The 27,025-nt window shown below is 46.0% G+C and overlaps 1 protein-coding gene across 3 annotated transcripts in view; it reads right to left on the minus strand.

Annotated features, from left to right (window-relative positions):
• The window catches only part of Zfat (zinc finger and AT-hook domain containing), a 204,933-nt gene that overhangs the window by 134,014 nt on the left and 43,894 nt on the right, over nucleotides 1–27,025 (minus strand). For all 3 annotated transcript variants that reach the window (XM_074069270.1, XM_074069271.1, XM_074069269.1), the window contains exon 3: nucleotides 22,012–22,263. In XM_074069270.1, the coding sequence (XP_073925371.1) occupies nucleotides 22,012–22,263 (252 nt within the window). The remainder of the gene's footprint in view (nucleotides 1–22,011; nucleotides 22,264–27,025) is intronic.

Consider the following 27,025-nt stretch of genomic DNA (forward strand, 5'->3'; position numbering starts at 1 on the left):
CTGGTGCTTTGTCTATACCAAATGAAATGAGAAGGGTATGAAAATGGATAATGGATTCCACCCAAGAGATGAGAAAGATTTCATAGAAAGGAAACCTTCAGTTAAGTATAAAAAGTAAGGGTTAGCGAAGCACTGGTTTGAGAAAATAGGGAACATGTAATAAGTAGATGGTGTGTGGCCCAAGGAGTAAGAGTGTTTAAGAAAAAAAAGAAAGAAAGAAAGGCAGTGTTCAAGTCCAAGAAGGAACAGCAAAGATGAGGAGAAAACCATTGGCCAAAGCATTGGCATCCTGCTGGTACGACTTCCTAAGGAAAGAGTGGTAAAAACAGAACTGGTAGAGGAAGTGAGAGCTAGGTCCTAGAGGGTCTTGATTGCCCAGAAGAAATCTGAGTCTTCCTTTGGTGAGTTTCACGGGGTAACTCTCCAATGTTCATAGAGTCCAGACAAGTAGTGTGAGTGAGAGAAGCTGTGAAGTAGACTTGGGTGACAGAGAATAGGCCTGGCTCCTGCCAAGGACCCTGCCAGATGGTAAGACTGTCACATCTCCTGATGATTCAAACTCTAGGTTTTTACTTGAAATCTTATTTTCAAGACTGAGTCTAATCTACAGTTTCTTAAAACACCAGGAAGTCAAGCAAAACGTGTCGAGGGCACCATGGAACCCGCAGGCTCCTCTCTGTACCTCTGGAAGGTGACAATGAGTCACTGAAGCCGTCCAAAGCAGGAGACACCCAGATTTGATTGACGCCTTAAAGTTATGCCATCATACTGCTGCAGAGAATGAACTGAATGGACTCAAAAAGCATTCAAATGCACTTCAAAATGGCTCAGCCACTGGCTGAGGGGTGAGAAAGCTGCCACAGCAGTGAAGAACACAGAGGTGTTCTCTGGAATGCAGACTATGTAGATTCCTAAGGAAGAAGGAAACTGAGGAAAGGAAGCTGAAGGAACTTTCTTTCTTATGATCACAGGCACAAAGTCTGAAATAGCCCACCTAAGAATCATGTCTTCAAAACATAGGATAAGCACAATGGAAGTAATTTCACATAACCTATTGTCAGACTTGAGTGTGTGTGTTGGAGGGTAGACAGATGGATGTAGGACAGGTGAGCAGGTATGAAGAGAGAAGGAGGGGGTCTGGAGGGCCCTGAAATATGGGGTTATCAGAAGAGTGAAGTAGAAACCAGGCAGCAAAAAGGCAGAAACCAGAGAAATGGGAGAAACGAAAGGGAGGCATGCAGAGGCCAGGCATTAGCATTTCCTATGACTCAAGTCAGCCTCCGTCAGCCCAACACATAAATGCACCAATCAAGGTCCAAAAGGTGACCCAGAGAAGGATGGATCCTTAGAAAGGAGTGCTGGCTGAAGGAAAGCTCTCTCCAGGTGAGACAAGGAACAAACATGGCTAAGTGAGGCAGACAGAGGGATAAAACATTCCCACTGCCTATGTTCCATAAATGAACATGGTCCTTGCCTAAAATCCAGGTGCTTGGACAATCCTTTACTCATAAAATTAGTGTCAACATTACATATGCTAACAACAAACTAATGAAAAATAAGTAAGATCATGAATCACACAGAACTGCACACTACTCTCCAAGGCTCAAAGTCAGGGACCTATGTTTACGTCCACCCCTTGATGATCATGAGATCCCTATAAAGCCACAGAATATGACACAGAGAGTATTCAAGGTTACTAGTAGAACCCGCATTTTGGGAGGCTTAATATGCATCATGCCTCACAGCAGTTTTTGCTTTATTTCATTTTTTAGTGGCTATAACAAAAGCATTTCCAAAAGTCTACAAATTGTCTGAATCACAGAAGTCTTTTTTTGTAGCCTAGATATTGAATGATACACATGCATAAATAACTGTAGCAGGATATATTGGATGCTATAAAAAGGCAGAAGATCATCTTATGGGATTTTTTGCTTTTTAAATGATGCCTCACCATAGGATGCAATTCAAATGAATTCACCATGGGATGCAATTCAACATGTGGATGATATGCCAGGAATAGATATGATCATATAAAAAAAAAAAGACCTGAGAATTTGAGCTTACCATAAGCTTAACCTGGTTAACAGTGTGAAGCAACAAAAGACAAATAAGCATGCACACCCTGTGAGCCAGGGATAATAAGAAGTGGCTGGAGAGATCCCACACTGCAGGGGATACGCAGTACCGCTTTAGGTACCACATGTTAGAAACACAGCACAGAACTGGGCACATAGGATGGGAAGTAGGTGAAAGTCTGGAAGTCATGCCAGATGAAAAAGTAGTAAAGAGATCTGAGTTGGCCCAGGTGGAGAAAAGAAAACTGAACATGTATCTCACCTCTCACCCTAACTACTGCAGCAGCTCCTACTTGAACTCCCCTCCTTCTGGCTGCACTGGGGTTGACACTGTTGATCTTTACCCTACCCATTCCCAAATCCTGTCCCTTCTCCAAGGCAAGGCTGTCTCCTCTGTAGGAACAGAGAATGCTGCAGCAGTCACCCTAAGTGCCAGGGCGACCAAACTGATCCTGTCCAAGGAAGTCTGAGGAGAAGGGTGCTGGGGCTTCTGGGAACCATATTCCTCCCTGACACGCAAATTGCTGCCCCTTAACATTGCTGGGTTGATTACATGCAACTCAAGCAAAGGCCAGTTACTGCGTGAGGCCAGGTAAAAGCCCACATTGATAGCTTCAGGACACAAAGAGAAGGTGAATCCCAGGATTTAACAGTCCACTGGGCCACTGAGCAACCCTGGACCGCTGCTGCTAGACATCCTGTGCTGTGAGGATGAGACGCTTTCACGTGTAAACCCACTTGGGTGTTGGGGGGTTACTGGAAGTTGAACTCAGAGCTGTGAGCTTGCTAGCCAAGTGTTCTACCACTTAAGCTGCTCCCCTCAGCCTTTTTTGCATAGGTTATTTTTGAGAGAGAGTCTCGCTTTTGCCTGGGGCAGCCTGGACCGTGATCCTTCTATATGTGCTTCTCAGCATAGCTGCAATGGCAGGCATGTACCACCATACCGAGCTGTTGGTTGAGATAGGGTCTTTTGCCCAGGCTGGCTTCAAACTTGCAATCCACCTGATCTCTGCCTCCCAAGAATAACAGGTGCGAGCTACCAGCACTTAGCTCCTAAATGCATTTTTAACTGGTGCCTCCACTACCAGAATCTCAACTAAAGCAGCTTCCAATTTAGTTCCAGAGTGAACCATTTTAAAATCATAATCTAATACTGGCCCTTTCCTGCTTAAAACCCTTCAATGGCTGCCCTCTTGTCTACATTAGGGGAAGCTGTTAAAGTCCCCCAAGATCTGCCATAAAACATCTCCCTCACCCCTACACAGTTAGGGCCATGACTTCCAAGCATATAACTTCACATGCTTATCACTTCTCGCCTGTGTCTCTTATTAGAGTACTAGAAGCAGATCAAACAACCATACTGGATATTCCCCCAAAGACTCATGTTCTAGGGTCTTGGTCCCCAATGTAACAGTGTTGAGAAGTAATGAGGAGAAAAGAAGGAAGGAGTGAGAAATTTGAGAGAGTAAAAGAAAACGCTGGACAAGCAGAGAGTGTGCCAGAGCCACACACACATCAAAGCCTAGGCTGTGCTTTGTGCAGGTTCTGAGGGTCCCTGCAGCAGGTGTCAGCAGGCTCTCATCACATCCTCATGTCCCACACACAACTTGGGCCATGGCTACAACAGAGCCAGCATGCAGCCTTCTGGAAGATTATCACAGGCAGGCAACTGCTAGGAGCCACTGAGGCAGCATCAAGAGTCCAACTCACACAGCCTATAGCACTATCCTAACAGCAAACCCCTGGCTCTCGTCCTGCCCTGACTCACTCCTTCACCCCCCACTCCTGTTTTTTGGGACAACATCCAGATCAACTTTGTCCACAGCCACAGCTGCTTCCAGGAGAAACAAGCTCAGATACTCTCAGAGTTGCCGCAGCTGCACACATCCAAGATCCTACAGACTTCGGTTCTCTGTGGCGGCATGGGACAGGGATGTATACCCCAGACTTGCCATTTTCTGGAGCTTCAAGAGTCTCAACACTAGGTTTTCCCACTGACTCAGGTACCATGGGCCACGCACTGTACCAAGCAGCCTTGGAAATGATCTTCATGGTCCCTGGAGGAACAGAGCACTGTGAAGAAATCAGCACTCTTGCTCCACGGCAAGTGCTTGATGAAATCAGAGAGTAGTGAATAATTCAGGACAAGACACCAAGCATGAGAGGCTAACAAGGCTGGTGTGAAGACCTGGAAGCCACCCAGAGGGCAGGTCCCTGAGTGCAAGTGTTTTATGTAGAGAAATGCAGCGTTCACTATGTTCATTATGCATGCCTGTGTGTGCCTGCTCCATACATCCCTGAACCCCACTCCATCTTAGCCACACAGACACCTACCTTCCTTCCTACCACTGCATCTACTCATAGTAGGTGCTCAGTATGTCCTGGTGGAAAGCATAAGGGGGAGGCTGAAAAAGGACATTTTAATAACAGTCTTGTCAGCAGTTTTGCACTCACTCCCTTTTGGACACCAAAGTCCCCATCCCGAGTTGACCTTGTTGTTTATGAATTTCCCAGCATCCTCAGTTCACCATCTTTGTACTTTCAAAAGTTGTCTTTCCCCACGGAAATGTGCCCTGCACTCAGGCCGGAAGTCATGCTGGTTTGGGTGCTTTTCTGAGTGCAGGGAGTTTCTTTAGATTACGGCCTTTCAACAGTGTGTTTTTAAATAGTCTGCTTCCTCTGAGTTATTGACTTTTTAAACTTTTCTACTTTTTCCCCAGCTAATGCCTACATTCCCCTCAGCTTCCTTTTCTTTTGAAAACTCAATAGCTCTGTGATGGGTTTGGTTCTCCTCTTGCACAGCACATAGTTCCTGCTGTGAGCACGCTGCAAATGGACCCATGTGCGTAGCAAAGGGCCTGCTAATGGAGTGAAGGAAAGAGGTAGTGGACAAACACCACACTGCATTTTGACCCAGAGACGCTGGGGCAGGGGTGGGAAGGGATAGGACACAACACCACACCGCCACTTATGTAACTGAATTCTTTGACACCTGATTTATCTCCATAAGATCACTAATTTAAAAATAAAGTATGAATGATGAAATGAACCTCAAAGGATTGCTGTGAGAATGAAAGAGATAATTTCTGTGAAAGTCTTTGGCATATAGTAAACATCCCACCAAAGCTCATCTCTACCTTCTCAAAACTTCTGGGATACTGTCCTTGACGGCTCTTTATGGCACACTACACTTTCACAGCTATTCTAACCATCTGCCTTGGTAGGTGGCCCTGATGGACACTTATTTCAGAAATCGTAAGACCCAGATGAAATTAAGTCAGCAGCCAGGCAATCTTGGAGCAGAGCTTCCCCTCTGCGCCTCTGGTGGTTCTCAATGGCCAGGACACCTCCTACTTCCACATGCCTGCTTAGAACATGTTCTGCCTGGAGCAAGGGTCCCCATCCACTGCAAAGAGAAATGTAAGAAAGCCCTATCCCCATGTTGTAACAGTGAACAAATCCCCCTCCTCTGTTGGCAGTACTTCAATTTTATCAGTCCAAAATATCTTGTTTGGCTGTACTTACCATCCCTTCTCTGCAAATTAACTAATATATAACATAATGTACTAGTTAGCAATATCAACAATTCAGATTAGCAATAATATAGCAACATGCTGACAAAAGGTCTGGGTTCTAATCTAGATTAATGAACCCAAGGCTTTGGAGGAAAATGGGACGCACTCAAGAAGGACACTGCAGACACCCATGCTTTTGGGTAGCCGGACCCCACTCTGCACCTTGTGTCCAGCTGGTAACAGAAGAGAGGCACAATACTAGGGATCTCCGTCTCCGGGCTTCACACCCCAGGCTGTCCTTTTCTGGGCCTCCCTAGTCACTCCAAACTCTCGCTCAGTGTCTTCTGATGTAATATGTGCAGCACTGCTGCAGAACCAGACAGGATCCCACCCTGGCTTCCAGGCTCTATAGGTGGCTGATTTAACGGTAAATGAAACTGCTGGCTCTGTGGAACTGTTCACCTACAGCTGTAGATGCCCCTGGCTGTGACAAGAGCCACATCAACTTCCAGTTTAAGTTCACATCTCCCGCTCTGAGCCAAGTATATCTCCTCTGAAAGCAGCATCTCTATCTTCAGAACTACCTTCCACCACCACTCTCTACTGCCCAATAAAGCATTCTCTTTATACACTGATCTTTTCTTACTTTCTTACTATGTCCACGTTTTCAGAAGTGTCCATTTTTAAACAAAATATCACCTATGCACAGGAGAGACGGACATGTTCCTGTAAGTTGCATAAGCACTGCAATGCACTTGTTCTCACTAGGCACACCTCATTCTACACACACTGTAGGGTGCCCAGCACTGGTCACAAATCTTTGACACCCAGTGGTTCCTGCTCTGGAGCTCACCATGTTAGGGAAGACCAACAATGGACGAAAAACACAATTAACAAGTCAGTCACACAGTGTGGTAGGGCAGTAATCAGTTACCTGAGCCCAGTAAAGGAGTGCAGGCCCCAGAGGGCAGCGGAAGTGTGACCTTCTAAGAGGAAATTAAAGAGAGAGGAAGGGCAGCAAACTGCACAAAGCATGAAGTCCTCCATGCATTCAATAAATAACAGGGGAAGGGCCTCTGGGTATCTGGCCCTGTGCCAGGCACCATGGACCCAGAGAAGGGTCAGGCCTATCCCCTGCCCGTGGGCAGCTTGGGAGATCCCCTGGGTGACAAATGTGCATACATTGATCGTGGGCCAGCCATGCAGCATGCTGAACTGCCATCATCTCCTCTGCAGAGAGATAAGGAAACTAAGGTGCAGTGAGAGAGAACCTGGGGACTCTCCCCTGTCAGTGGCAAGTCCATCTGACTGCAAAGTAAGCATGTCCCACTGTCCTCTCTGGTCTCTGATGCTGTGCCAAGCAGACACTTAGAAAAAGCACATGGAAAAGAGGAACTGAGTACATAGCAGGCTACAGGATGGGACAAGGTAGAGGTTAAGTGGTGAAGCCTCCCACTATCTTAAAGTGATATTTGTTCTCTGTGCCCTCAACTGAGTCCCCACAAACAGCAAGAGGCCATTTGCTCCTAATCACTTTATGCATTTGAATGGCCCCACTTGAGCCACTCTAGGCTTGCTGTGCACTCAATCGCACAGCTGGCACCTGACACAACAGACTGCCACTCCAGCCTGGCCACCAGGCAGGCAGTTACAATCCCGTCACCACTATCCACGTCAGCTCAGTTCCTTTAGTTCGGCCACGGTGCTCCTTGATTGGGAAAGGCCATTCTTGGGAGGCGAAGAAGCTAGAGCTCTGTTTAGCAGACAAATGTCTACCTCCCTGGCACTAAGAAAGACTGAGGTCTGGCAATAAACATGCTGCGAAAAGGTACTCTCCTCAGTCAGCAGAACACAGGACAAAGTAAGAGACCTTTTAGCTGGAATCCAGGCTCCCCAGCTCATGCCAACAGGGAATTTGGGATAATTTACTTATCCTTGTTCCAGTGCATACCTGGTTGACCCCCTGGGCCTAGGCAGAGTACTTCACAAGTAATAGCAGGTAAGCTGATGTCGTTTTCATTACTAGGTGCCCAATGTGCTATCCACTGAACTACAGAGCCACCTATGCTAATGTGTTTTTTACAAACATATTCAAGTATGAAAAATAAAGATACCAAAGGAAACGGGAGAGGGTTAGGGACCCATGTAAAACCCAAGTCATCCTGATGCCACTTTTGAGATGACCACTTCCCAAATATCCTGCTGCAGGTCCATGTTTAATTACACAATGTTATAATTTGGGATCTGGAATGTCCCCCAAAGGCCTGTATGCTAAAGGCATGGTCCCCAGCCCATGGTACTATTGGGAGGTGGTAGAACCTTTGGAAGTGGTGCACAGTAGAAGGAAGTTAGGTCATTGGGAGTCTGCTCTTGAAGGGGCTATTGGATCCAGGGCCCTTCTTGATTCTCTCTTTGCTTTCAGCTACCGTGGGTGAACAGCTCTGCTCCACCACACACTCCCCACCATAGTGTGTTGCCTTGTCACAGTCCCAAAAGCCAGGGAGCCAAATGACCAGAGACTGAAGCCTCTGAAACTGTGAGCCAAAATAAACTTTTTCCACCTTGTAAGTTGATTATCTCAGGAGTCTTGCCACAGTGATGGAAAGATGACTAACATGTGATTAACTCCGAGGTCCTATTCTGTTTTCACACTGTACTAAATGTTTAAAAATATCTTCACTGAACTCTATAATAGACTCTTATCCAAGAGAAAACAGGATGTAATTTTAGTGAGGTCAATAGCTGAAATCTGTCTGAGATACTTAAAAGCAGGAAGACCAGGCACGGTGACATCACACCCCTGTGAACTCTTTCTGGCCTTACCCTGATGAGCCACATCAAGGCGAGGGAGGCCATATTGGTCCTACCAGAAGCTGTGGATTTCACAAAGAAATCTGAGGTCTCTGCCGTCTGGTACTTTTCCCCTGGTCAATACCACAGAAGAGAGATAAACTGCACTACTATAACAATGGCTTCTCCTGTGTGGTGTATGACGGTTTGCAAAGCACTTTCCCGAGCGTTAACCAGAGCCTGCAACTGTACTGCCGCGTACACACGTGCTTACTCTGTTTCTCCAAAGCTCTTATTAATGTGCCCTTAGCTAAAGTCCCCTTGTCCATCAAATCTCACACCTTGCTACATCACTGCCTAACTCCAGCTATGACTATCAATGAACTGGAATGGTAGCTTTCAAACTCTTTTTTAGTAGCAGGACCTTTTTCAAGGGACCTCTTCGTCAATTTTAATATAGTCAATAGATAGAAGGACATGACTTCCCAGATCAAAGCAAGTGAGGTCCCTGCCAGCTCCTCTTCTCAGCCTCCCATATCCATCCTTGGCATACATATCTATAGCCCCATCACTGATCACCCTGACAGAGTCCTGGCAACAGCAATAACACTACAAGACCAGGATGTACAAGGTGCTTTGCCAAACATCACTTAAGTAACAGTCACTGTTTTGAGAAGGCTTGGTGACCACCAGATTTGGAGTCAAGGACATCTGAGCGGAGATCCAGATCTGCCTTTCAGCTGGATGAATTTAGAACTCTCTACATTTACGATCCACATCTGCAGAATGAGTCATTGTGAGGTTCACATGAGGGAACAGACGCAGAGCCCTCTCACACAGTGAACCCCCAGGATGTGTCTGCTACACATGTGAGCCCAGCTCAGGCCTGAAGCTGGAACTGCATTCAGCCCACCACCCCATCTGTAGTTCCAGGTACCCACGGTTATCCACAGTCCAAAAATCCCAGAAATAAACCATACGTAAATATTAAATAATTCTTATTACAGTATGTTGTTATAATATTCTGTTTTACCAGTAGTTGTTGTTAATCCCTCACTAATCTAAGTTACAAGTTAAACTTTGTCATAGGTATGTACGCATAGGAGAAATCACAGTATCTGCAGGGTTCAGTAATATTCAAGTTTTCAGGCATCCGCTGAGGGTCTTAGAAAATATCTCCTTGGGTCAGCAGGCAACACTAAGTTACTTCTTTATGGTTTCCTTCAGTTTATATTGGTAAAGAAGAGCTGCTGTGGATTGCCTGCCTCGCCCTACTATCTAGCCTCCTGCATTTTCTCAAGTTACTGACACTCTGACAACCATACCTTTTAATTTCTTGACATCTGTACAATATTGCTCTTCAACCTTAGCACATTAACATAATTCTTTATATTTCATTTCCAGAGGAAATGAAAGCACTTTTAAAAAAGCAATGACACTGCACAATGGGGAAGTGGGAATGCAAACTTTAGAGAGGAAACCCCACCCCGCATTCCCACCCCCGCACCAAAGCCTGGAACCCTCAAATGAGGTAAGGGGCTCTGGCTGTAATACTGGAAGGGGCCTCTGCCAAGGGGAAAAGCCTGCCATGTGTCCTTCCTAAGGGTAAATAACGAGCAACAACCTGAAGTTCTGGAGAAGTCCCACTGACCCCTCTGCGCTACCCTTCATCCTTCTCCACCCAGATCCTAGGGCTGACCTGTAGTAATCACACCACTGGCCTCAAGGCCCTCAGGATTCCAACTGGGTCTGGCCACTGGAGGCACCATCAGAAGATGAAAGGGAGGGAGGATTGGGGGTAGGTACCTGTTTCCAAGGCTCCCATAATGCCAGCCCGTCACTGGGTGCTTCTCCCCCCTTTGAACTCCTGTAACCCCTCACCACCTCTGGACTCTTTAATTAGGCCAGTAACAGCACCCTGCTACTCCTAGCTGCACACTGCAGCTGGGTGACACTACACTGAGTCTGAACACACCTTTACCTACACACTCTATCTTCACCTCTCAAGTCACCAGTGTGAAAGTGCCAACTGCTCCTCTTGGGCACCTTTCACTCATTACAGAATACTACTCTCTCCATCCCCTGGCCCATTTCTACTCCCTCCCACCACAGTATCTCCCACTCACCCTATCTATCCACCACACTGTTCCTACTCAGGTCAGTAATGAGATCTACCCCAAAGCCAATGGCCCCTCTACCCCAGCTTGAGCTCCCTGAAACTCCCAAGACCACTTTCCACTGCTCAACATCTCCTCCTCCTTCATGGAGAGCTCACTGCTTCCTACCCAAGATCTCCCCACCAGGCAACCTCCTCAGATGGCTGCCTGTGGTGCTTGGTTCTTCCATTTCCATCCCATGCCCTGGTAATCATGCACTCACACCTCTTGTCCACTGAGGACAACAAGGCCCGAGCCCAGCCTAGCACTCCTGTGCCTTCACACTCACATGGCCAGCATCCTCTTATGTATCTTACAGTGCTAGCTCATCCTCTCCCCAAACCCATGCTCTTCCAGGGCTTCTGAGATTGGAGAGGAGCCACAGCTCCCAGGCCAAAACCTAGGCAGTTTCCTTCCCCTCCCTCAGGTCCTGTGAATCATATTTCCTCAGCTTTTCCAGAATGGATCCCCTTCTGTTGATCCCCCCCAATGCTGAATTCAGACACCAAAAGACCCTCCTCCATAGCCTGCTTCCATGCACCCGCCAGTTCCTCAGTGCCTCAACACACACTATTTCCTTCCTAGCACTGGTGCCCTGCCCTTCCTACCATCCCACCTCTATGTCCACCTCTTCTTCAGAACATGACACCATGAGGCTTTCAGCCTACCCTAGCGCACCCCTCAGAGCCTTCCATGGCCAGTACCTGCTCTCTGGCTACTGCCAAAGCCATTCTTCATGCTGGCTCCAGTCTGCCAAAGTCATTTCTGCAGCCAGATACTCTGAACAACTTTACCCCAGGGACCACTGTCCACTGGATATCACATAGTCAGCAACCACCACACACCAGGGACACAAGGCAGCAGTTGCTTAAAGCTTCTGGACTACAGCAGGGATTCAAAAGCTCCATTTTCCTCCACCCCTATGTGCAAGTACATGTGGCCACATTGTTCCTCTCAACCATGTGAGCATTTCCACTCACCAAGATAAACGAAGCCCACTGTATAATAAAGCAACCCAACCATGTCCTTTTGCCTAAGAAGTCTTCCTGCTCTTTGCTTGCTAACCTTCCTCTTCAAGGGGCTCCTTTAGGAGGGGTCCTGCCTCATCCCCAACCCCACACTAGCAGAGGGTGGGATTCATATCTGCCATTTTCACCCCTGAATCCCCTACCAAGGAGATTGTTACAGAGTACCCTGCAGGTTAGTGTCCCTCAGATGAGGCATGTTGAGTAGATGACATGCAGGTGAAGAGTTAAATGTAAATGCAATCAGTTTGTAGAAATTAGTGCATATGCAGTCACTTATAATTAACATTGCACTAATATTCTAAAGTACCTATTCTAAATTGCCCCAGAACTAATTAAATCTCAGAAAGCCCCAGAGAGTAAAGTGTGATCAGTCACATGAATAAAAGGCCTGGAACAGCTGTCAAAACAGCAGACTGATAAGGGATTATATTCTGGGACTCTGCCACTAATTTGTTCCACTCTGCTAATGCAGCAGTTTAGAAAACTTCTCAGATCCACAGTAACTCCACCTAACCTGCTGAATAGGCACCACTCTGCTTTCCCTCCCCTCAGGCTTTCCCACGGCTCCCGGCCTCTCTCTTGTAGCAGGTGAGCACCTGCTTCCAGAAGAATTCCCAGAAAGAGACTGCAGTAAAAATGAGTCTGTGAAGGGCACTTGGCCTTCCCATCACATGTCACCTCACTACCCCACACCCACATTGAGTGCAACTCCCAGACCTCTTCTAGCATGCCCACATCCCCTCACCTGCAGGAGTTGGGGGGAACCATCAGGCAAATGCCCACCCCCCACATCCTTCTCCATCTCCACCCCCACTGCTAAGTAACCCTAGACCTGAAGTTCATGACACACAGGAAGCTTTCCAAGATGTGTTTCAACAGCTGTGTGGTCCTGTCCTTCTCCCTCTGCATTGTGGTTCACCCCTCTATATTCTTCAGGATGGAGTTTGCTTCTCCATCCTGCCCCACAGATACCTGGCTGCTCCAGGGAAGAGCCTTGGCATACTCAGTTTGATCCCCAAAGTCTGGTATAATGTCCAACAGCAGCACAAGCTTAGGAGGAAGAGAATCTGCCTGCTGCAGGGGGCTCACCCAGCCCTTAGCAAAGCCAACCTCCTCCACATCCTGGCAGCACCAGGCCAAGCTGTGCACATTGCTTACAGGCCTCCAGGGCCCTAGGCCATCCATTCCAGGGCTTCTCAGCTCTCAGGGGTTGACCTAGGGACAAAGCAGAGACATTCAAACCAGGTTCCCACACACAGTAGCTGCTGGCTTTCCTAAGGAGAAGTATTCATTAGAGTTCTGTGTCAGGGCTGTTTCCCCTTATTAAGCCATCACACTGTAAGGCAGTGGGCAGCCCACTGAACTCCATGCAGCAGCACTGCCCTCAGGCTGCTCTAGGACGGGTCCGCTTGGCTTCCACTACATAGTCCCTGAGAACCACTAGCCCCCCAGGCTGGCTCCAAGACACGGATAAAGAGTCTTCCTTACAAAACACCTGGCATAAAGTCCTGCTGGGGCAGGATTTTGTGAGTGTCCCCCAATTTCTAAAAAATGCCTGAGCGCCCTTTGCTTGCTAAGAACATTACATATGCCAGCAGTGGATGGGTAAGGCACACAGTGCAAACCCTGACTGCTTATCCCATGTGTCTCAATGTAAGCACTGCCAACAGCACTGGAGGTTTTAATTCATGTGGCCCCAGGGAGCAGAGTAAAGAAGCATAGGCCAGCAAAACAGGAATAGCCTCCCAGAGACTTCAGGGTCCTGTGACAGGGCTGGGGCTGACAAGTCTCAGAGACACAGACTCAAATCCACACTCCCACACATACTCTCCAGCTGGCCCCGGACAGCTGCCCTCACATGGCAGAGCCTCCACATCTTGCCCTGACGGAAGAGGAGACACCTGCTTTGGCATCTGGTAGTAGGAAGAGGTCAGATGTGAGGTTCCATGCATAGCAACTGTGCAGGGAGGCACACAGAGGAGAAGGAGGAGGAAGTATCACCGTGAAAGTGGCCAGGGCCTCTGAGCTTCCAATCCCACTGACCCCAGCCTGGAATGGCACATATCCGTGGGAAGCTCTGGCATGGATTGTCACTGGAAGGTCTAAAGGACGTAAGCACCAGCATGTCCAACATGGCAGCCTGATACACACACAGTGGGCTCATCCACGCCCATCTCTGAGCCTGCAGGAGCCGCAAAGGATCACGGCTCTAGGTGTCACACTCGTCTACTCTAAGTAACTCTGATGAGGCACCTGCATCTTGGGAAAAGCATGCAAAACAACCAAGTAATAGATACACCAGCATTTCCACCCAGCATCCCCTCACTAGCCTACCCTGCAGGCACTGTGCTGAAAGGAAAGAACGGGGAGGAACCTCCATGCCAGGCAGAGCAACAGTGGAGGGAGGTACAGGAGGAACTTCACAGGCAATGAGGCTCCCCTCTGCATTTGCAAGCTCTGTGAAGGGTGGGTTCAAAGGCCCAGAAGGACAGAAACCAGTGCAAAGCCAATGCATTTTGTCATCTCCATTAGGAGATGACAAAAGCCAGGTCAAGTACAGTGGGAAGAAGGTCAGTCAGGAGAAGGAAGACTCAAGAAATTGCTGGGAGGAAAGGTCAGCAGAAGCAGAAGATGGGGAGATTTGGGGGTGAAAGAAAAGGTGGAATTACAATGACTAAGGGTCTTTAGTTCGGATGACTGAGTGGCAGCAAAGACTTGGCAGTAACTTCCACAGGAAGCCTTGAAACATAGCTAGAATAGGGGTGGCTGAAGCTGGAGAGGTGAAAGACAGGCAGAAGAAGAAAGAACTGAAGCAACTATAGAGTCAAAATGAATGGAAGCAGGTGCACACAGCCAGTCAGTTGGCAGTATGAACCTGGGGCCTCATGCAAGTCATGGACCCTCACACAGGAATATAAATGGAAGTTACAGACCATCTACTTTGAGTGTTCTATGGAGTAGACACTGCATGGTGCCCGTTCCTGCTTCAGGAGGATCTGTGCATTCACTCAAAAGGTACACATAAGCACTTAGTGTGCATGGCACTGTTCTAAACAGGGAAGACAGGCATAAACTGGCACACCCAACAAAACAAGGTATACATTCTACTTAGGCCAAACTCACAACCATCTAGTTTGGCTCTGGATGTTGATGAAGCAAAGGGATATGAGAGGTATTCCATTCCATTCCATCTGCAGGGAGGCAGTCCTGGTAGAGTTAAAAAGGTTCTGCTGGTTTTGGGGCTACCGCTACTCCAGGATCATTGAAGAAAAAGTGGAGTTATTCAGAGTGGAGAAGAAAAAGAGACATTCCAAGCATAAAAGATGACGTGCACAAAATACCTTGATAGCACAGGACACCGGGAACTTCAGAAGCTACTGCAGATTTGTAGGGGGCAAAGTGGGAGGGGTAGGAAGTCAGGGTGCAAGGTGGAGCAACAGTTAGGTTTTAAATGACCAGGTAGATTCATAAGGGGTGCAAATTGTCTATGAACAGTGATGGGCATCATGGAGGGCTATCTTCAGGGACAAAGTCACTTTATATTGCAGGAAGATACCCCTCATGCAGAGACAGCAGTGATTTCCAGCGTGGAAGGCCATGAGGGGACACTGAGAAAACCCACTGAAATTTGGGAAGAAAACAGGAGAATGCCTCTTTACCTTTCTTACCTCATCCTTTTGAAACTTAACATTTTGTGTATTTTTATAATGTATTTATATTACTGTTAAATATTAAGGCAGCAATATGCATATCTGAGCCAAAATGCCTGAGTTCACATCCCACAGCTATCACTTACTTCTAACTGTTATACTAGACAGGATGTTCACTTTGGTGTCCTCATCTGTGAAATGAGGACACGAGCAGTAACTACATCATAGAGCTTTGTGAAGAAGAAATGAGTTGATATTTGTAAGGCCCTCCCATAGTAAGGACTCTGTGAATGTTTATTAAATTTTAAGAAGATAAAACTTATTAGTAAGCAAGTGAATACTTACCAGAAATATATCCCCAATGTTTGCAAACCACTGGTATTTATGGAATGTGGACTGAACTGGAAGAGCAGCCTTGAGCTCTTACCAGATCCACGGAGGAGCCAAGGCAGACCGACCCACAAGAACAATGGCCGGGATGGAGCCAAGGTCTGGAGAAGAAAATATTTAGAGGATAAGTCAACCACCTGTGCTGCGTGATGGGAGGTAGCAGGTGAGGGAGACTCCTGACTGAGACATTCTGGATGGTAAGGCCAGCCACCAAGATGGATGGATACAGGAGGAACATCTGTAAGAAGCTACACAGCAAGTTCAGGGCTAAACATACTGCCATGATCCAACTGCCTATGTAACACCAAACTGAAACAGGCAAGCAAGATATTAGCAGACGCCATCACACAGCTGGGGCTGGAACCATGGAAATGGACAGAAACCATGTGGCGGTCACTAGTGATGGCCATCAAGCATTGCCAGTTCTCCCTCACCCAGGGAATACCGCGGGAATGCACTTCCTGGTCCTGAGGTTGGGTGGGGCCGTGTGATTCCTCCTGGCCAATAAACTGCAAGGACAGAAATGACAGATGTCACTCCTGGGCAGAGGCTAAACCACCCAGCGTTCTCTTCCCCTCTAATACCATGACCAGCCAAGGTCACCATGGTGGCTGCTTGCTCAGGCAGGGTTCTTGAGTGAGAGTGCCACCTGAGGACGAGCAATGGACATACGGCACTTAGCAAGAAAGCAAGCATGATGCTGTCAGGCCCCTGTCATCTGGGGATTCTAGAGGTGTGGCCTGGCCAACCCTGACTGACAGAATCAGTGACAGTTCCATGATGTGCAGCAAAGAAGCAGTTCAGAACTGGCTGGTCAAGAGTAGCAGGCAGGCAGCAGGAGAGCTGGGGAGAGTGGGTCACAGAAGGACTACGAACTGTTCAGGACCACATGCCCACATTTCCAAGTGTGCACAAGACTGAGTGCAGCTAGAGACCTTCAGGTTTCCATTCCCCTGAGTAGTACAGAAAAAACATAAGGGCATACAAGCAGCAAAAAGAAACAGCCATTACCATTACACCCTTTCCAGGAGCAAAGTGTGGCATTCAGAAACTAACACTGTACCACCTACAAATTTCCAAGTGCAGCTCAAAACCTTTTTCAGGTATGCAAGTCAGCTATGTAAGTAACATGACTACAGTAGATGGCAGAGAGCCAAAATCTGTCAACAAGGCTCCATGAAGAGTACAGGTGTATCTTAGGTGTGACAATGAAGCCAATACCTGGCCTCCTGTAAGAAAGACTTAACAGGAGTAAGAGGAAATTTTACAATGCTTGCATAAAATGACCCCAGAAATAACAAGCTTAGAAGGTTCAGAAGCCACTTTTATAAACTTGACATATTGATTTCTATAGGCTGCAAAATGTTTTTCAAAAACACCAGCTGTTCCACATAATGGCAGGGGGAAAAAATCTCTTTTCCCAGTTCCTTTTACTATTGAAATGCAGAATAAAATAAATAAATGTTGAATACTTATCAAAAGTGTTATTTTAACTTGCCAGGGTTCAGAGGAGAGGAAAAAAGCTTATTTTGTTTTCTTCTAATTGTTTTAAAGAGCAATAGAGTCAAGGTCAATTGTTTAAAATGTCACGAAACTGCTCTTTACAGAGCATGTACTCAAAGAACAATGAAAATTTTCCAAATCGTAATATTGTACTTGGTGAACTAGGGAACATGGGTCCCAGCCACAGGCAGCTGGGCAGAAGGTCATTTCTGCATAACTAAGAGGCTTTCTCTGTGGCCAAGAGAAGGAAAAACACCCAGAGCACCTACCTTGCCATTAGGAATTTGCTAAATTAACGTCCATTTAGGTCACTCAAATCAATGTAGTACAAGGCCATTTTCTACAATGCTTACTGCTGGAGGAAGCTGATAATTGTGTTAGGAAGAACTGTGCCTGTTTGCTGTTGCTGCAAACACTGCCTAATTATTACAGCGTAGACAATAAACAGCAGGAAGCACACGGGGGCTTTCATTTCTTTTCAGGGCAGGAAAAAACCTGACAGAAGCTCACTGAAATGAACCAGCTGACATCCATAAGATGGAAATGAGACAGTTTTTGAGACAGGAATGTGATGGAGCAGGCCAGGGAAGGGCAGAAGTGGGAAGACTTGGGATCCTGCCCTAACAATTGGGGGGACTCTAGATAATCATCACTTCTAGACCTCCAATTCCTCAGTTACCAAATAAGAAATAATGGGGTCTAAACAGAGAGATTTTTAAGCTCATCAGGAACTATGTGATTCAATTTACACAGCATTCTCAAAATAACAAAATCACACAGTCAGAGACCAAATCAGTGGTTGCCTGGTGGGACTGGGGATGATGAAAGGGGACAGCAAGAGTGACCTCTGTGGGAATGCTATGGTCTTGCTCTCCTGCCAGCAGAGTTGCTCACACCGTCTACATGTGTGATGAGTGAAAGGGAACACACACACTCTTGCAATCTTGAATCTTTGCAACATCCTGTAAATCTATAATAACTTCAAAACAAAAGGTTTATTTTTAAAGGGTTTTTTAAGACTTTGAGCTGCTAAGCCCTTATTTTCACGTGATCCTGTGTTTTGAAATATTTCATCAGCTAAGTTGCATGTATTACGATAATTCCTTTGCCCATATTTGTTGATCAAATATAAGTAACTGTCTTACTCCACAACTTATACAAAAATATGATTTCCAGATAAATCAAAGATATAGGTATCATGAAAGCATACAACAAACAGAAATAACAAAAGGATATTGCTATCATTTGCAGGGATAGGGAAAGTTTTCTAAGCTATGATAAAAGGTACAAGAAATTTAGCATGACAGCAAAATGCAAAAAAGAAAAAACAGAATGCAATGCTACCAATGAAATTAAATGACAAACTGTGAGAAATAAACTGCATGTATGATAATCCAAAGGTGTAATAAAGAAAGAACATTAAATATGGAATATCCCCAACCACACACAAAAGAAAATGATCCAATAACAGTGGACATAGATATATCCCTATTAGTGACCAAAGTAAAACTGTGCAAAATAAAACTTTTAAAAAAATTGTTCACACTAGAGATTAGAAAGGATAAAGACAGCATGAAGCACACCCTAGTCACCCAGAAATTGCAAGGTATTCACCTTGTAATAATAAGGTAACAAGGTGATAATAATTGCACAATAATGCATGCTCAAGACTTTCACCTGACTACTGTTTCTTGAGCAGGCAGAAAATTTTAAAACAATCCTAAATGTCCATCAACTGGAGACAATGAGGTAAAACTTGTGGCCCACACACATGATGAAAGGTTGTAATGACAATAGTTGACATTTACTGATTGTTTGAGTCAGCACATACAGCAAAGCAGTCAAAAGCACAGATCCTGGAGCCAGGACCAACTCCACCACATGCAGGCTGTGTAAAGGAAGCAAACTGGTGGACCTTTCCATCCCTCAGTTTCCTCTTCTACAAAGTAGGAATAATAGCAGTGCCTATCTCTTAAGCTTGATGTGAGCGCTAAAAGAGATACTCACTGTGAGACACGGATAATAGCCTCTGCAACATAGAAGAACTGAAAAACAATTGCACATGGGAGAATGAGAAGCAATCAAAGAAGAGTGTGTATGGTCATCTGAAAACATGTATGGGTCCCCAGAAGGGAGGAAGGCCTTTCTTTCTCACACAGTGTAACAGGCGTCATGCCTAGACACTGGGATTGTATGTTATTCAGGCCTTATTTTCTTTTTTTCTATCATTAAAAAAGAAGAAAACAAAAATTATAATATCCAGTAGTCACTTACAGACACTTTTGGAATGTAAGTTGGTGAACATTTCCTAGGGAGAGATTTGATAATAGATACTACACTTTCTGACCGAGCAGAAATGATCCTACAAAAATAATACAGATCTACATATATATACACACACACATAAACACACTATACACATATACATATATACAGACATACACCAAAAGGGATATTTACTAAAGCAAAAAAACAGTAATAACTTGTACATACTATGGTTGTCAGCAACAATAGAATACAGATGGTACTGAAGACAATGCCACACTGCACGCAGCAAGGTCATTTGGAGAGGACAGACTCTACACCTCACTGTGAAAGGGACACTGTCATAGAGAGAAGACCCTAACCCAAGCAGATGAGAACATACTCAAAAATTAGACAGGGAGCAGGAGACAGGAATATTTGATGTTGCAAAAGAGTGAACTTCCTGATCCCAGTCATAATTGTCAAGAGATCCAGAGGCACTTGAGAAGGAGCCTGGCAGGAGAAACCCTGGGAAAGCACAGAACCATGTAACACCACGTGATCAGAGAACTGCATTTTTAGAAGGACCAGGAAGAAACTATAAACAGCTGCCTTCAGGGCCAGAGTGGTCCCTCTGACTAAAATGTGCCAAGCATTAACTAGCTGTGCCAGGAAAAGAGAGCAGAGGGATCCTGTGTGTGTGCATGTGCAAGAGAGAGAGAGGGAGAGAGAAATCTCTATAACCAAGTGCAGTGACTAACAGAGCCATTGCAATCAGAGTTCCAGTTCCTAATCCCTTCCCTCTACCACCGCCTTTCTAAAACCATCTGCATTTGCCAAAAGGACTTTACAATTCAAATCAACACACAGATCCCTGTGCCACCCTGGCTGCACCTTTGACATGACAACTGCTCCTGCTCCTCTCCATCGTGGGGCAGCTGCCACCACCAGCTGATATGTTGAGATCCTTGTCTGGACTTCTGGATTTGCATTGGTGCATGCAGCAGTGGGGTATCACATGACCATCTAGACTGCTCTTTAGGAGAAGGAACAGGTCTTGTAGCTTCTACAACTTGCAGGTGCTGGCCACGGACCTTGGTCACCAACCTCTATATAGGTATCAGTTGATGAGTTACTCAATAATTCATCCAATCTGTGCTGGGATTTTGCACATCAAGGGTCTTTCTTACTTCTCCATAGGGAGATATTTATAATAAAGAATTTAAGAACAGGGGTTCAGGAGGGATTGCCTGGGCCCATAGGCCAGGTCCCCTTACTATCTAATGAACCCTGAACAAATTACTTAATTTCTCAATGCCCAATTGCCCTTGTCCTTAGAACAGGAAGACTGCAACAGTGTTACATGGCTATGATACCTAATAGGACAGCTAATAAGTACCAGGCACTTTTGATGCAACAGGGGCTATTCTAAGTTCTGTACAAGTCCTATAATACTCAAAGCAATCATATGAGACAGCATCACTTTTATTACCATGTTACAGATGAGGATACCAAGGCAGAAGCCCTTCAAACCCCAAGATCTGTACTGTGTAACTGTGTTCCCACACAGCACATGAAGCCCAGCACAGAGATCTGAGAACTTCCTAAACACAAGGTGCAGCCTGAAGAGGTAGAAATTGTGCAAGCACCAAACAAGCACAGGACCATAGGACCATAGGCAGGTGCACTCGCACATCCAGTACAGTCTTGCTGTCTCACTCCTCCTAAGAAGGTTTTCTATAGACACTGCACTGCAGTGACTTTACTCCCTGCTCAAGGTCATCCCCTTTCAGTCCCTTTTAGAAGTTGTTTCAGGGCTGGGGGTGGTGACTCATACCCATGATCCTGGCTACTGGGAAGGCAGAGATCAGGTGGTAAGATTGTGGTTCCAGACCACCATGAGCAAAAAGTTAATGAAACTCTATCTCAACCAATAAAAGCTGGGCATGGTGCTTCATACCTGTAATCCCTAAGGTTCTAAACACAAAAAGGGCTTGGGGCATGGCTCAAGCAATAAAGTGCCTGCCTAGCTAGTGCAAGGCACTGAGATCAAACCCAAGTACTGCTTAAAAAAAAAATTAAAAGGAAGCTCCTTCAGAGTTGAAGCCTAGCCAGACTCTTACCCAGAGAAAGCATGCAATATTCTCTCTTTTCTTCAAGAACACCCATCACAAACTAGTCCTCAGCTACTAGTGGCCAATCAGGTCCCCACCCTGGAGGCCTTAAGTACCCTAATCATGGTGCACTGCTCATGGGCCCTGTCTAGCCACTAGCAGATCTTCCAGCCTCTAATTCAAATGCAGGCAAACTGTGCGGCCAGGTTCACTGACTGACTCAGTACATTCTCCTGATGACCATCCCTCAACACTCTGCATTTTCTAACTCTCTTCTCCCCCAGAACATAAGCTCACCAAGGGTAGAGCCTGAGTTTCACCATCTCTGCAACCTCTAAAGCAGTGATGCAAGCACCACAGGGCCATGTAGCACTTTCACTTTAAGAACGAGGCTCAGGAAGAGTCAGAAACCATGGTGAAAACCAGCCCTTTTCCAGGTAGGAGAGACCTGTAGACATGTATGCTACTTCCAAGTAACAGGCAAACCTGTAAGCAGGTATGAGCAGTTATGGCTGTCTGCAAGAAACCAGCATGGTCATCACTCACCTGCGTCTCCATCCTCCTCACCCAAATTCAGCACGATAATGCAGATGTGCTTCCTCAGCTGGCGTGTGTTGGAGAACCTCCGGCTGCACTTGCTGCACTCTAGGCTGCTCGGTGCCAAGCTGCTCCCTTCCTCTGCACCCAGTGGTGCATCCTCATTTGGGGTCACGATGTTTTCCACCAGCTCCTCTTCAGCACTGGGCTTCTTCGTGGACCCCTTAGGCCTGCCTCTCTTCCTCTTCATGACCATAAACTCTGTAAAGGAAGCAAGAGGGCACTATGACATTATATGCAGTCAACTTCCCAAGCACGAAAATATGTTTCAGGCTTCAAATTTTATTAAAAATGAAGAGTCTAAAGCAGTTACAGAAATTTCTAGCTGCAAACAGCATCTTTCATGCTAATATCACTGCATATATACACTCTAATGGCCAATCAATTTTGTAATATTCTGCTTCAAAACCATAGGCTGATAGGAACTTTTGCACATGCTCCTTTAAAGCTAGGAGGGTTTTAAATTGTGGCCACTGGCCACCAGTCCACACAGCCTGCCTTCATTAGCCATCATTTCCACTTAAATCCAGCTTTCAGAAACTGCTTCAGGACTTCTTTGCAAAAGGCTCTTAGAGGCCACTGAGCCTGTTGTGCTCCTAATGAGGTACACAGCTATTCAGATTATTTCAAGGTGTCAAACTATCCTGGTGAGAAAGATAAAAAATAATTACAATCTAAAGTCACAAATTATAGGATGAAAGATGATAACTATATTATTCAAGTTTCCTAGTGACCGAGTGATTTCAAATGTCCTGATTGGAGCTGCTTTAAAGGAAGTTCCCAACCATCTTACAACGGCATCTCTCTGCATCAGTGTCACACTTGAGGCATGCAACTCCAGAATGAAGGGAGGGATCAAGAAGGGTGAGCAGGGACAGGGAGCAAAGCCACACATGCAGAAGGTGGAGTCACGTGAAGGTGGAGTGGTATGTTCTTGGCAGATGTGACTTGCTTGAGAGAGGCCAAGCAGGGAGCCACCACCCCAGTCTGACTGATATCCCCAGTGTCAGATCTGGCTGGCTGGCTGAGGCAGCCTCTTTGAGTGTGAACCTCAGGGCAGAGAGAGGAGGCCTCAGCCTGCCACTATCTTGGGTGAATGAGGATGCCTCTCAGGGCACTTCATGTTCTCTAAAGCTGTGGCTCGGAACAGTGAAGTACCAGCCACTTTATCTACTGCTAGCAGCAAGGCAGTTTTTTAATTCAGAGGGTCACCTGTGCCACAAGTCAGAAAGGGAAGCCATGGGAGCAGAATCTATAGGGAAGAGCAGCACAACCCTGGGAACTCTGGACATGGGGGCCCAACCTCAGCACAAGGTCCCCAGGAACTAAGGGAGACCAGACATCATAATGGGGCAGAAGATTTCCTTGGAAGAGGGCACACCAGAGGGACAGAGTCTCCAGAGATCTGTGATGCCAAAGGCAGGTTAGCCTTACCTAAGGAGTCAAGCTTGAGCCTTCTCGTGCCAGTATAGCCAACACAAGTATGGCCATCACTGCATCTCACTGGGGCATCTTGGGGTGGGAGAAGCCGGGGGGAGGAAAAGGTGCTTCAAGACATAAAGGCACCTGGAGACCAGATAAAACAAGCAGTAGATGCAGGCCCCTTGTGTCCCTTGCCAGCACTGGGCTCCAGGGACAGGCTGTGTTTCCCAGAGGACCAACCCTGTGTGTGGGAGCATGTGGGGAGGAAGAAATGTAATAACAGAGTAAGGATGAAGCCTTTACCTCAAAGTCATGAAAACTTCTCCTATTATTATTCTTCACAACAACACATACAACCTACTAAGGCAGCAATTAATATCAGAGGAGCAGAATTAGCAGTCTATAAAACACCCACCTCCTGTCACATCAGCCAAGCATAACCATCTATCAAAGCTTGTGGCCTAGCTCTACCCCAGTGATGAACTGGCATCCTGCTGTGCAGACAAAGGCCATGACTCTGAAATGTTCTCCAAACATGCAGCTGCATAGTCAAGAATGAACTTGACCCAAAGAGAGGCCTGGTCCTTGTCCTTGCCCTTGCCCCCAGGAAGTGATCTCTAGGACCCCGATGTCCTTCCTGACAGAAGTGTCTGTTTCTGCCTGGTGGGCCTTGGCCTCAGGCTGGTTAGTGATGGAGTCTCTCCACCACCAGACAAATGAAAGGTAGAGGTATTAGTCAGAACCACCAGGAAGGTAGAGACTACACATGGGCAATATGTCATCAAGCCTCGATAAAAACTGTAGACAGCCAAGGCTGTAGTGATATTGTCAAACATTAAAGACAGAAGGAGGCGACAGCCTCCAGTACTCTGTGGGATACCAAAAGCTCTACTGGGTGCTTTTCTAGTGCCAGCCTATTATTCTAGGTATAGGACTTTGCTGAGTTCTGTGAGATCTTCTAGCCCAAGAGAGACCACAGGGACCCCCAAGTTTGTAGGTAGCTGGTCAGAGAGGGTGGTCCTTGGGGACCTCCTGAGTAGACTTAGCATTCCAGTGGAGAACTTGCCACTAACTTAGAGACTGACATACTCGACAAGGCAGGTACCCTATGTTTTCTCAGAGACGTTGCAGTGCATACACTAGGCAGTGGCTGTGCCTCCTGTTGGGGGGACACCATGCTGGCTGCACAGTGGGAGCACAGTACGGTGTGCCATAGGGTGGAGGAGTCTGCAGGTCTCTTGCCCACAGACCAGAGAGCCCTTGAAGGCAGATTCCTTGCCCCTCAGCACCTAAGCCCAGTGCCAAGGGGACTAAACTGAGGAGCAGTGTGGAACTTGGCAGAATCTGGTAGTGAAGGAATAGTATAAAATCCATCCTGAAAGCCTCAGAGAGTCTCAAGCAGAATGGTGACAAACTCATCTTCCATCCTCTACATCCATAATTCAGATGCTCAAGACCAATTAGTTAGCTAAAAATGAAATATTCATAAATGAACTTAGAATAATTTAAGCACTGAAAACGGAAAACGAGTCAGTTTGTCAACTACCCACATTTTACAAAAGAGCTGAGAATCTTGGAACTTGGCAAGGAAAACTACAACCTCTAAGTCACAACATCTGAATGGACTCGCCTGTGATACCTCTTCATCCTCCCAGAGTTCCACGACTCAGTCGGTCACTGGACTCTGGGAACTTGATACTGAAGATCTGTGTGCAGTAAACCTCCTGTCTACACTCAGGGCAACTCAGCCACCTCTTACCAGCCTCTAGCCTTTTGCTCCACGCTCTCCCTGCCTCCATTCCTTTTCTCATTGTCATTCACTGGCTCTAGAACTTTCCATTACTGGATGAAATTACCCCACAACCTACATTCAGGCTTTCTAAGTTGTGTAACATGTGATCCAACACTACACACACACACACACACCTGCATTAGCACCTCCATCCAATATTCAGTACAACTTCTCAGATATGCACAGATAAATCCTGTCCCTTTTTACTTACCTATCCTATTTCCTCCATAGGACCTGTGACCTCCTCCATTAGACTCCTAGCCTCAATTCACCTCCTAGCATCTCAGGCTCATTTCAAATCTCAGCACCTCCTCCATGAGACTGTCCCCAGCTACTGAAGCAGGACGAGCCATCTCTTCACGTGATTTGATTCACAGCATGAACCATACACACATGAAGCTTGTGTTCACCCATAGCTTCTTGATTGTTCCTTTTTTCCTCTCCTTCTATGATAAATCCTTTGCCTTGAGCAGGCTTTTTAATTCCAGAGTTCTATAGGGTTTTAAACAGATCTAGATATGGAATACATACTTAATGAATAAACACAACTTGATCAATTAAATGATAACAGGAAAAGAGACTTTTGAAAAGTAAGTCATTTCTTTTGTTCCAAGTTTCCAACAAGATGATAGTTGCTCCAAAGCTGCAGCTTGGGACAACTTCCTCTTAGAGAACTGTGCTCAGAGATCCCAAGGCCCAAAACTGGCAAGGAACAGGAAGAACCAGGCAAAGGTTTCTCAATTCAATAAAAAGACAACATGAGCATTCTTAAAAAATAGCCCAACATAGTCAAAAATGTAATAATGTAAGCGTTGTATTTGTACATCACTCAAGTTTGCGAGACATTTTCCCAGATAACACCTCATTTTATCCTTATGAAACCTTACAAGATAAGTGTAGCAAATAGAATTTCCCTCAATCAGAAAAGAAGCGAGAGACCCTAAGTTTCAAGTGGTTTGGCACTCTTGTCAGAACCAGCTGCTCAGCATGCAGATCTGGGATTTGGGCTTCCTGATTCCCAAACAAAAATCTTGCTGCTGAATCATACCCTACTCTGAGGTTTCAATAGTGAAGGTCAGTACTATGCCTTGTGATACAGCTACTGTATGGTACAGAGAAGGCTGGCTTAGAGCTAGGTAGACCTGGATTAAATCCCACCTCCAGCCCCAGTTTCCAATGTGAAAAAAAATAAACACAGAACTGTCTCTATTTTATAAGGTCACTGTTAATAAAAATGATCCATTAAGTGCTCTACTTAAGAGGTGACTGAAAACTGGCAATTAGTTATTATTCTGGCCACAGTCCTTGATATTTTTATGTGGAGTGTCTCTTTTAAGAAACTCCTACCTTCAGTAGCCATCCTACAGTCCACTGTTAGATAATATGACTCCTTGATGTACATGAATTCTTGTTCACTCTGGCTCAATCTGCATCCTTTCCTTGATTTCTTCATTTTAAAATACCTCACACTCTAAGAAATCCAATGTAGAACCAGGGGCAAAGAGATTTTATGATGTCTACACCACTGATAAGCAGCCTCCCAGTGCACTTGCTTTGTGGCTCAATCTCTGATCACACCAGTCTGAGATTTCAGAAAATCCCAAAAGACTAACATTCTAGGGCCCTGACAGTCAATCTCCCTGACATTTATTTCCAAAGCCCAGGAAGCAAAAGGGGAGACAATGAATTATTTATCGGAAGTGAGGGAGGGGAGTGTGAGTCTTAGGTTTCTGAAGAATGCAATACCCT

Source organism: Castor canadensis, chromosome 3 (assembly GCF_047511655.1).
Source record: "Castor canadensis chromosome 3, mCasCan1.hap1v2, whole genome shotgun sequence".
Lineage (NCBI taxonomy): Eukaryota > Metazoa > Chordata > Mammalia > Rodentia > Castoridae > Castor > Castor canadensis.